Here is a 12951-nt window from a genome sequence, read left to right as displayed (position 1 = left end):
ACAAAGGAGGATCAAAGGCTGACACAAGTAATTATAGACCTCTGAGCTTAACTTCTGTTCCAGGAAAATTAATGGAGGCACTGGTTATAGAAGCACTGCAGGATCATTTAGACAAGACTTCAGTTATAGCTCGGACACAGCATGGCTTTGTTAAGAGAAGTCTTGCCTGACCAATTTGATTGGATACTATGATGCAGTCACAAAAGAACTGGATGCAGGGAATAGCTTTGATATTATATACTTGGATCTTAGAAAGGCTTTTGATACTGTTGCACATGGAAGACTGCTACGCAAATTGGAGCAGTGTGACATTGGAGGCAAATTGCTGCTATGGATAAAGGGGTGGCTGAGGGGGAGAAGACAGAGAGTGGTAATCAATGGACACTGCTCATCGTGGACTAATGTTATTAGTGGAGTCCCTCAGGGCTCAGTGTTGGGTCCATTATTGTTTTCTGTATTTATAAATGATATTGATGATGGTATATCAAGCTTATTGTCCAAGTTTGCAGACGATACAAAGGTTGGCAGGGTTGTCAAGGACAATACTGACACTATGCTGCTGCAACAGGATCTGGAAAGGTTGAGCAGATGGGCTGAGAGGTGGCAAATGAAGTTTAACATTGACAAATGTAAAGTACTACACATGGGAAACAGCAACCCCAGAGCAACGTATCAACTCTGTGGTACTACACTGACAGTAGTAGAGAATGAAAAGGACTTGGGGGTGGTTGTGCAGGCAGATATGAAGTTCTCTGAGCAGTGCAGACGGGCTGCAAGAGTAGCTCATGGAGTATTGTCAATGATATACAGGAATTTTTCCAGCAGGGATAAGGAGGTGATTATTCCCTTGTATAAGGCAATGGTCAGGCCACACCTAGAGTACTGTATACAGGTCTGGAGGCCTCATTTCAAGAAGTATGTAGAGCTGCTTTAACGAGTACAGAGAAGGGCAACAAGATTAGTGAATGGAACAAAGGGGTGCTCTTACGAAGAAAGGCTTAAGTTTTGCAAATTACAGTGTCTGGAGACTAGGCACCAGCGAGGTGATCTGATAGAGGTGTATAAAGCCTTGAATGGTTTGAGCATGCTCAATGTTGATGGGATTCTTCCTCTAGCTCAGAATAATCACCTGAGAGGGCATAAATTCAAATTGAGGAAAGACAGATGTAGGATAGACGTGTGGAAATTTTCCTTTAGCCACCGGGTGGTTGGTTGGTGGAACAGACTTCCATCCCTTGTAGTGGAGGTTGATAGCCTAAATAAGTTTAAGGCTCAGCTGGACAGGTATTTTGAACGAACAGAGGGGTGAAGTGGTTTTTTTTTTTTTTTTTTTTTTTTTTGGCTGATGCTGCATAAGCTTGCTTTCTTGCATCAAATGCCTCTGCTAATGCTAATGACATTAGTCCACAAAGTGCAGCACTCATTGATACCAATTTCTCTCTCTCTCTCTCTCTCTCTCTCTCTCTCTCTCTCTCTCTCTCTCTCTCCATAGCAGTAACTTGCCCTTTATGTTACATTGCTCCAGTTTGTACAGCAGTCTTTTATGTGCAATAGCACCAAAAGTCTTCCTGAAATCTAAGTATATGACATTAAAAATGATTTTTTGCATCCAGTTCCTTGGTCACTGCATCATAGTATCCAATCAGATTGGTTAAACAAGTCCCTTAAATTCAAGCTGTGACTGCAGTATAATTGCATTCTGCCTAGATGGTCCTGCATTACTTCTTTAACCAGTGACTCCATTATTTCCCCTGGAATAGATGTTAAGCTGATAGGGTCTCTAATAATTACTCATGTCATCTTTTGATCCCCCCTTATGAATTTGGAATACATTCGCACACCTCCAGTCGCTGTGGACCTCCTGTGATGCTCTAATGATTATGGCTAAGGATTTCCTTACCTCCTCTGCTTTGACTTGGTGCATTATAGCCTTAGATGCTAATGTGCCATAAAATCCTAAAACAACAACAACCTCCTCTGCTGCCTCCCTTAATATAATTGGGTAGATTCCATCCACCCCAGGCACCTTTTTTATGTTTAACTTCAACAATTTCTCTTCCCCTTACCTTTCAATTATCACAAAATTGTTTAACTCCCCATTAGGGTTTAATTAACTTCTGGCATCCCCCCCCCCACCATCCATGTGTGAATGTACATGCAAAGCAACCTGAGCAGGGTCATCAATAGTTAACCCACTGATATCAAGTGGCCCAATGTGGTTCAACCCCTTCCTTCTCCTATAAATTATAAACATAGAAGTCTCTTTGATGCTATTCTTTGCCAGAGACTACTCATAATATGCCTTAGCTTGCTAGCATCCTTTGTGACTTGACTACAGACTAATTTATATGTACCATAAGCTTCTCTATCACCTGATAATTTATATGCATCCCATGCATTTTTCTTTTCTGCCACATGTCTCAGTAGTTCATTTGACATCCATTTAGGTCTAAGCTTTGAACAGTATTTCTTTGTTGGTATGAAAGGCCTAGTAGCACTCTCTGATTACTTCTCTGAATGCTTTCCATTTTGGATTTACTGTTGGTAACGTCATCAGTCAGTCCCACTTCATAGAATTTAAGAACAGTCTGAGATCACTGTAGTCACCCTTATAAAAATAAAACCCTTTCCCTTTACCCTTGACAGTAGTTATGTCTTTAAGTTCCTCATTAGTACACTGTGATCACTGCCACCCAGTGGGTCCTTTACCTGCAGATTCTTAATACGTGAAGAATCCCTGCTGATAACAAGATCAAGAGTATTGCTTCTTCTTGTTTGTTCTCTACCATTATTATTATTATTATTTTCTTGAGTACTGTATACAGGTCTGGAGGCCTCATTTCAAGAAGGATGTAGAGCTGCTGGAACGGGTACAGAGAAGGGCAACAAGATTAGTAAATGGAACAAAGGGTTGCTCTTACGAAGAAAGGCTTAAGTTTTGCAAATTACAGAGTTTGGAGACTAGGCACCGGCGAGGTGATCTGATAGAGGTGTATAAGGCTTTGAATGGTTTGAGCATGCTCAGTGCCAATGGGATTCTTCATCTTTCTCAGAATAATCACCTCAGAGGGCATAAATTCAAATTGAGGAAGGACGGATGTCGGATAGATGTGCGGAAATTTGCCTTTGGCCAGCGGGTGGTTGGTTGGTGGAACCGACTTCCATCACTTGTTGTTGAAGTTGATAGCCTAAACAAATTTAAAGCTCAACTGGACAGGTATTTCGAACGAACGGAGGGGTGAAATGGGAGTGGGTTTTTTTTTTTTTTTTTTTTGGCTGATGCTGAATAAGCTTGCTTTCTTGCATCATATGCCTCTGCTAATGCTAATTATTATTATTATTATTATTATTAGCCATATGATGCAAGGAAGCTTGAGGCTTATGCTGCACCAGCCAAAAAAAAAAAAAAAAAAAAAAAATTCCCTGAGAGAGAGAGAGAGAGAGAGAGAGTGTGTCAGAAGTAGAAAGGAATCACCAAGAAAGAGAAGAATGATGATATCCAGCTCAGGACCCTGGGTTTGCCAAGCCCATACTCACCAGATGTGAGCCCCTGGGGTCATGCTGCTGTATTAAACAGTATCCAGTAAATCTGCATAAGTCTTGTTAGTGTGTGAGTGGCCAACCCACAAATTCCACTCTATATCTGGAAAGTTAAAATCCCCATTGTAAGACATTCTGATTTACTGGTCCACTCTTTCTCTGTATAGCTGCTTGGTATACTCATCACATCCATTAGGCTTATAACACATTCCTACTTTCAATTTTTGTTTTCCTAGTGCTTATATCACACTAAACTGACTCAGCATTACACTGGTCATCATGTTGACTGGGTGCACTACCTTGGATTTTATATGCTTCTTAACTAAGAGCATAACGCCTCTACTCCTCTTTTCTCAGTTCTTCTTATATGCGTTGTAATCATATTCAAATTCAGCAATCTTATGTCTGAGTAACACCATGTCTCCATTATCCCTACAATATCTGCATTTGATGGCTTAATGAAGCCATCAAATGCATGGCTTCAAATTCATAAAGTTTAATTACAGTTCTCCTAGCATTAGTGTACATACAAATATATATGTGCTTGCTCTTACTCTTAGTTACCCTGACACAAACCACATATTTGCTTGTTCCATTATGACCATAGCAGGGCTTGAAATCCCTCACACCTTGCTTTCCAGAGAGCTGCATGTTCCAGTGGAGCAGAGCAAGAATCAGTTTCTTTATAGTAGACGGCTCCGATCTTATGCAATTGGTTGTAATGTAAGTTGATGCTCTGTCTTTAATAATCATGATTATCTGGGTTCCCCCATTGTCTTTTAAAGTGACTTTGGGTAGTCTTGCCAAGGTTTGTACATTCCAAAAAAACAAAAAATGTTGTTACAGTGGCATTTATAAATAAACTACATGAAATGCTTTGCCAGGAGTTGATACCCTTGGTGTGAATTCTAAGACAAAAACTAGCAGTTCATCAGCATGCTTTGACAAAGTGTATCATATAACAAAAGTGAATGGAGGTAATATTTCTGGATCTTTATTTTCAGGTTTCTTCCCCCCCCCTCTTTTATTGCCTTATGTTAAAGCATATCATTTTTGTTAAAGGCTCTGAAATTATTCTTAAAGCTGCTAAGTGAACCCTCCCTCTGCAGTTCACCACAAGAGTATCAATTCTCGGCAGACTGTATCATGTTCTTTTCAAACATGCAGTTAACGCAAGAGATCTTAACCTGTCCAGCTTTCACTCATGGTTAGTGAAACTATGGAGTTACAATAGCTACTTCATACCAACCAGTCATCTGAGATTTGTGGCAGGGATTTTTTTTTAGCAGTAAAAGGGTTACTTTCAATACTCTTGCCATATCTTAGCAGCTTTCAAAAAACCCTTCCTGCACTTAATTTTTCTTCATTTTGTTTATTTACTTTAAAACTTGATCATTAAACATCTGTAGTGAACGTTCTATTATCATATAACATCTATATACTTATATCAACTTTTAACCCTGAAGGCCATCTTGCAGTGTCTGGTGCCTTCCTTGATTAAAATAAAGTGAAAATTATTACCTCTATATTAGAAAAGTTCTATTGAACATATTTGAATAAATGAGTATTTAAATAATTTTGAGCAGTATAAAACCAATTTTGATACCCTTCATTATTTTTTTAAATAATTACAGGTGCATGTGATAATAGTTTCCTTTTCTTACATTCCAGCAAAAAGAATTGCTTATTCGTAAACAGTTCAGGGAAACTTGTAAAATTCAAACTAGGCAGTATAAAGCATGGAAAAATCAAATTCTAGCCTCTACACCAAAGGATGAACAGAAAGCAGTTATTAAGAAGTTGAAAGAGGAACAGATGCGTAAACTTGCAATCTTAGGTGAACAGTACGAACAAAGTATAGCAGATATGCTACAAAAGCAGTCAGTGAGTATTTATTTCATCACTATAAATTGTTTAGAGCTAACATAATGCGTATCCTCTTCCAAAACTTGCCTGGAATTTAAGATTACAAAACTTAAATTTATTTTATCATTTACAGTGATACTTCACAAATACACAACATTTGTGAAGTGAAAGTGATTGCCAGTGATTTCTCTCATCTCACTAAGTAAAAAATTGAAAATAGTAAGTTAAAAAAAAAAAAAAAAAAAAAAAAAAAATATTCAGAAAATACATATTTAACACAAATCATAAATTCATGAAACCCAAATTTGCCTGTTCTTATAGTCACCTTTTTATTATTGTTCTTTATTAATATTCTTATTATTCTTATCCTGTTATTATCATTTTATGCAAACTCTGTGGCCAGAATATATACAGGGCAGAGTTCATAAAAACATTCATTGCATTAATAAAATTTCTACAGTTAAATTAAAATTATGTCCTGAAAATTTTCAATTACTATTTCTTGTTTTGAACCATTCAAATATTCTCTGTTTAACAGCTTCATCTTAAATTCTGAAAACAAACATTGGTAATACCACGAATTTGTTTTGGAGCAGAACAAACCCACTATTTTTGCATATCTGTATGCGAAAATTTTTAACTTCCTTCTGTTATATTAATTTGGAGCTTCTGTTATTGCTTCCAGTAAGCCGAGCTGACAATGCAGATCCTTTCCACTTTTATTTCCAACCCTTTTTTTATTACTTAATTTCCACTACTTGCACACAATGATAATAAAAACCTTCCCCAGCCAAATACAAGGCCATGATTAATAAGAAATTTTATACAGTTCTTTAGTGTTCCATTTCTAATTTTATTTCCAAATAACTCTTTCATTTTCTGTGTTATTTTATGTCTTGTAGTGACATGCTTCCCCTACTTTGTTTCAAATGGCAGTGGTTCTATCAAAGGAATTATAAATACGATATAAGAATATAAATTTTATTTTATAAATTTACAGTGGTTATTCATGTAAGTAGAAGAATAATTTGATTAAGTGGAATAATCTTAACTTTTTTTTTTTTTTTTTTTCAATAAATAACCTTTCAATATTTGAAGTTTGTTTTCATTGAATGTGTCTATTCCCCATCCGCATTCTTAGCTCGCTTTACTGGTGCTTTCTTGTAATAAGCTTTTGCCTGTCTTATGACTGCAAAATCAACCCCAGGAGCTCACATCTAGTGAGTATGGGCTTGGTGCACCCAGGATCCTGAGCTGGATATCATCATTGTTCTCTTTCTTGTTGATTCTCTCTCTCTCTCTCTCTCTCTCTCTCTTAGGGTAACTTGGGAATTTTTTTTTTTTTTTTTTGGCTGGTGCAGCATAAGCCTCAAGCTTCCTTGCACCATATGGCTAATAATAATAGTTTTGTTGTGTATTCTCTTATAATGCTCATAAAAATCAGTATCTGTTAATTGCCTGTTATTCTCCCATGCTTGCTTCTTTTGTTCAGTTAAACTCATACACTCACCTGTAATCCATTTTGGCATCTTAAGTTTATGGAACTTGGCCATTTACATGAATGTTTCTTGCTTCAAGGATAAATCCTTGGATTCTTCCCATGGCATATTCATATCCAACACAATACGGTAGTCTTCTCAGTTAATCAGGCCCAAGGAATCATTACCTTGTTTTCTCCTCTCTTTAAATTAAAACTCTTACTTTTACCTTTGACCACACGTTTCTTTAGACACAATCTGACTGCTCTTGGTTTTCTCACTTTTAAGTTAATGACAGAGTTAAGCTTCTTATTAAGAACCAGATTTTGATGCTCCTCCAGCCACAAGCCTTAATCCCACCACAGCATTCCAAGCTGCTGCATGTTTCAATAGAAGCAGTGCAAGGATCATTTACACATCTGCCCGAGGCTGCTTTTAACATATTAGTCTGTGTACCCACCTCTGCAAACTAACAGTTTCCAACCCACGTAACAGTGCTTTTGCTTCTCAACTATACAACTAAAATCCAAAGTCTACCTACCCATCCCATTAGGCCAATACTTAATGACCCTCAATTCGCAATCTTCTATAGAAATAAACCCAGGCAGTTCAGCCTTCTGCTCTCATAGCTCAGGCGTTATCGTAAACTTGGAATATACATCTTGACAAAGTTCTTCAAGATTCAAATAGTACAGATCCCCCATGGTCCTCTATTAAACCACCATGTGACAGTTATTTTCTAAACTTGGGAAAGCACTCTCTTATAAATGTCAATATACAACAACTCCATATTGTCCACACACAAAATTACCTACATTTTACAAAAATATATACTGATGGGTCAAAATCTGAAAATGGAGTGGGTGCAGCAGCAGTTTTCCCTCATGAAACCTTCTCCGTATCACTTCCCAATGAATGCAGCAGCTATACAGCTGAATTGTGCACCATCAAACTTGCAATAGAAAATATTCTCCATCTGCCCATCCAAAAAAGCATGATATACACAGATTCCCAGAGTGTGCTTATAGCTTTACAGAATACTTCTTCTCAAACACATCCTTTAATAAAGTTCATAAAATCCAAACTGACATATCTCCAAGAACTCCAGTGAGTGGTCATTTTCTGCTGGATTCCAGGCCATGCTGGGATACCAGGAAACAAATGTGCAGACTATGCCGCTAAACATCCTTCCACCAGAGAATTATCACTGTATTATGTTCCATATCTTCACTACAAAAGTAACATATGGAGAATTCAATGGCAAGCCCAAACGTATAATAAACTCCGCCAAATAAAACCTGAACCGCAATTATGAACCTCCAGTTTCCGTATAAACAAAACGGAGGAAGTAATTTTAACCAGAGCCCGAATTGGCCACAGTCATCTTGCCCCACCTTTATCTCCTCACAGGTAATAATCCTCCACAATGTACACAGTGCAACTCTCCACTTACAATGAAACATATTCTTGTTGAGTGTATATACACCACTGCTGGCGAAGTCTCTTTTAGCTTTCTGCCAAACCTTAAAGAACCCTTGACACTCTGCCACATCATAGGTAACGATGCTAATCTGCTTAAAGTGAAAGAACTCCATTCTTTCACTTTACGAAACGGTTAAAATTATATGATCGTTTTTGAGTAATGCCATAACCATGCACATGTAACATTCATAACATTGATAGATGCATTATGGCCTAAGTAGCCTTGCACCAAAAAAAAAAAACCTAACACTGCATTGATGGCATTAGCAGTAATATTCTTGCACCCCCTTCTGTTTAAGTGTATCCCACCCTAGTAAAGGCAGTACCTCCTGTAAGTAAGCACGGACCACACTGAGAAATTCTACCTCCGCGAGCCCTTGCACAGTATCTCTGGGGAGATTGATCAACAACAACTCTCATTGTGTACAAGACTCCTCTTGTGGTGTCTGCTGTGAAACACCACAAGAGGAGTCTTGTGTCTGTGTAAAATTGCAGACACTTTCAGCTTCACTCCTAACTTGCAACTTTCTCAACATTCCCCTGTTCTTGTTGAGTAAATCCTCAGATTTCCTACTGTTAATATCATTAGTACCAATGTATAAAACAATATCAGCAGCAGCATCAACTTTTATACCAGGCAAACTTGTATTACTCTGTAGACAAATTAAGTTTTGTACTTCACTGCTTTTGACAACCCTGATGCTCCCCTTGGTGTTACTTAAGTGTTTTTTCAAGTGATTTTAGATTACTAGTGGATATTTCACTTCTATTACAGTTTTCTCCCCTTGGTGTTACTTAAAAGTTTTTTTTTTAAAGTGATTTTAGATTACTAGTGAATATTTCACTTCTATTACAATTTTAGTTTCGGTGTTTTTTGGGGTAAATATTGGTTGCACACAAGCTGTGTATTTTGTGTGCTAAATCCAGTAGTGTCACTGGTTTTTCTCTAGTGTCCAGTATATTAGCATTAGCAAAGGCACATGATGCAAGAAAGCAAGCTTATATAGCATCAGCCAAGAAAAAAATTTCACTCATCCACTTGCTCCAAATGTTTGTCAAGTTCTGCCTTCAATCTATTTAAGCTATCAACTTCTACAATGACGGACGTTTGTTACAACAATCAACCACCCGCTGGCTAAAGGCAAACTTCCGTACATCTATCCTACAACTGTCTTTCCTCAATTTGAATTTATTCCCTCTCAGGTGATTATTCTGAGCAAGAGGAAGAATCCCATCCACATTGAGCATGCTCAAACCATTCAAGGCTTTATACACCTCAATCAGATCACCTCGCAGGTGCCTAGTCGCCAGACACTGTAATTTGCAAAACTTAAGCCTTTCTTCGTAAGAGCAACCCTTTGTTTGCCCTTCCCTGTACTCATTCCAACAGCTCTACATCCTTCTTAAAATGAGGCCTCCACACCTGTATACAGTACTCAAGGTGTGGCCTGACTTTTGTGACTGCATCATAGTATTCAATCAAATTGGTCAGCCAAGACTTTCCCTTAACAAAACCATGTTGTGTCCTAGCTATAACTGAAGTCTTGTCTAGATGATCCTGCAGTGCTTCTTTAACCAGTGCCTCCATTAATTTTCCTGGAACAGAAGTTAAACTCTCAGTATAATTACTTGTTTCAGCCTTTGATCGTCCTTTGTGAATTGGGGTCACATTTGCACATCTCCAGTCTATGGATACCTCCCCTGAGTCCAAAGAAGCTCTCATAATTATGTCTAAGGGTTTGCTTACTTCCTTTGCTGCCTCCTTTAATATAACTGGATAGATGCCATCCACCCCGGGTGCCTTTTTTATGTTTATTCCTCAACAATTTCTCCTCCACTTTCCTCTCAGTTATTACAAAATCATCTAGCTCCTGCCAGAGTTTACTTTACCTCTGGCATTCCCCTTCCTGAATAACTCCTCATGTGTGAATGTAGATGCAAAATTCTCATTTAGTTTGTTAGCCACCTGAGCAGGATCCTCAACTTTTGAACCATCAATATCCAGTGGACCAATCTGATTCATCCCTTTCCTTCTAGAGTTTACATCTGTCTGTTCAGTTTCTAGGTCACCATTGAGGGACAGAAGCAGTGTATTAAGGCTGGGCCTGTCAACCTTGTGGTTGACAGGCCCAGCCTTAATACGCTGTTTCTGTCCCTCGCCCAATAAGGTCACTTGGCTGGCAAGTCTCCTTGCTAGGGTCAACTCTATTCCAATAGATCTCCTTCCCTTTGGTCCTAGGACAGAGTCAAGACATTTTGTACATATGGGTATTGTAGCTAGGTAACTGTAACATTCCACTTGTGGAATGTCACAGTTACCTAAAAGTTTGTGAGTGATTGCCTAGTGGGGCAATCACTCAAACACCATTGAGCTCCACAGTAGGTGGAGAGCCTTAAAGATACCAAATTTTATTATGCTTCTCTTCCTCTGAGTATTTTAAATCTTTCTTCCCCTGGGGCCTCCACCAGGTCCCTACTTGAACAAGAAACTGAAGTAAACAAAAAAACAAGTAATAAGAAATATCGAACAGAAGTTGCACCACCTCCTGTAACTTGTTTTCTTGTTATATACTCAACAGGAGAAAAGGAAATTGGTAAAATGTCACCCTTCTTTATATGTAAGGAATTTGAGGTGTTGGCTGGTTTTCCAAAATCAGTAAAATGGCTTAGATCCCGGGACACCATAGTAGAAACTTCCTCAATACAACATTCTGAACTGTTCTTTCAAGTAACATCACTTGGAGCAATTCCAATCAGTTTTGTCACACAGAAGATTTAACACACCACATGATGTTATTAGTGAGTGAGATTCCATTGAAACATCTGATGAGGAGGAGGTTTGCACTGAATTAAGAAACAAAGGTCAGTAGCTATTAAGAGGATATCTATGCATAAAAGACGGTAAACTAGACCTCACTAGAGTTCTCTTTTTTATTACATTTAACACTTATAAACTTCCCACTTTCATTGAGGCAGGATGTCTGAGTTGTTTAAGGCTCTGTATCCCAAACTCATTGCAATGTTTCAGATGTTAAAAATATGGTCACTCTCAGATGGCATATCATGGTTCTTCTTGTGTTCACTGTTGGAGGAAAGAAACATGACACCAAAGAATGTTCTTCCCTGAAACTAGCATGCTTGAATTGTGGAAGTGAATATACAGCATATTCACAAGCATGCCAAAGGTGAAAAAATGAAAAACATTCAGAAAATCAAGATGGACACACACACAAATTCTATATGCAGAGGCAGAAAATAACAGAAAATTTTAATGCACAAGTAGTTCTGAAATATCAATACAAACTGATATTTCAATCTCACCATGTGAGTCTTTACACCACATGCATGCTACTTCTTGATGCAAACACGTCGAGAAAAAGCAGTAACTACTCCCATCTCACAAAGGAAGTAGCACCTAAAGTAAAACCTCCCCCAACTAAGACCGGGCCTGTTATTAAATGGGATACAGGATGCAATGTAGGTAAATGAAGAAGAAGGGGTAGATGATCCCATTTTGGATTTTATCCTGAGGAATAAATGGATACTGGGCACCCTCTATTTCTTAAAAGCAGGATCAAAGCCAAGGCAAGAAAATAGAAACACATTACATTGAAAGCCAGCTAACAGATCGCTAACCTTAATAATAATGGCCAAATTCTTACAGTGGAATTTTCATGGATTCTGATGAAATATGGAGGATGTGAATATGAAAACATGAAAATCTGTTTGCAGCAAATATATTTAAAGGCAAATGATGACCCCCTTTGTGGGCAGTCACACCTCTTTCCACATGTTCAGTTGAACACCAACTTATAAGCAGTAGTGCTTCATTTAACAGTGGGAATCCTCCTCACAGTCTGTTCTGTATATTTGCCTCTTGGGACAAACATCTCCCAAGCAAATTTCAATGTTCCTATTTTGCAATTGCCCTTTCCACTCCTACTTGGAGTTTTGACTGTATTACTTAAGTGAATATGAATATTTTGGTATATAAGAATTTGTCAAAACATTGACTACCCCAGTGTTTTAGCAATCAGCCATTCTTCCCTGCCCAGTGATACACATCACGTTGAAATCTCATAAATGTGATACTGCAGGTTTGCAGCATGCAATCCATGCAAATTATTTGATTGATATGGGCAAGGAACATGGTCGACAGACCTCAGAGAAGGGATGATCGTCAGGTACCAGTTGAAGAGTGGCAGTATTGTGGAAACTGTGAATCTCTTGGGCCATTCATGGAGTGCTGTAATTAAGGTGTTCCAATAGTGAATGGATAGTGAACAGAGCAGTTGCTGGACCAATGGCAGGCACCCACACCTCATTGGTTGTCAAAGTGAGCATAGACTTTTCCACTGCAAGCCAAGACAAAAAAATGGTGGAATAGCTGACCACGGACTTTAACTGGAAGGACAGCCAGCAGTGTTTCCTAGTCCACAATCCAGTGAACCTTCCTCTGATAGGCCTGCAAAGTTAGGTACCAGGTCACTGTAGCTACCTATGCCTACAGCCACCCTTTGCCAACAATGCCTAAAATTTGCATCTGTATGGTAACAAACTATGGAGAAGAATCACTCTGATATCC

The 12951-nt window shown here is 38.4% G+C and overlaps 1 protein-coding gene across 1 annotated transcript in view; it reads left to right on the top strand.

The window, feature by feature from the left end:
- Window positions 1-12951, top strand: part of LOC150081842 (serine/threonine-protein kinase Tao-like) — a 319424-nt gene that overhangs the window by 244937 nt on the left and 61536 nt on the right. Inside the window, exon 10 of the mRNA XM_090378937.1 lies at window positions 5212-5424. Coding sequence (XP_090235063.1) covers window positions 5212-5424 — 213 coding nt within the window. The remainder of the gene's footprint in view (window positions 1-5211; window positions 5425-12951) is intronic.

This window comes from Mastigoproctus giganteus, chromosome 8, assembly GCF_048544385.1.
Source record: "Mastigoproctus giganteus isolate SK-2022 chromosome 8, ASM4854438v1, whole genome shotgun sequence".
NCBI lineage: Eukaryota > Metazoa > Arthropoda > Arachnida > Uropygi > Thelyphonidae > Mastigoproctus > Mastigoproctus giganteus.
Note: the sequence above shows the minus strand (reverse complement) of the source record. Positions and strands in the feature narration are given on the sequence as shown.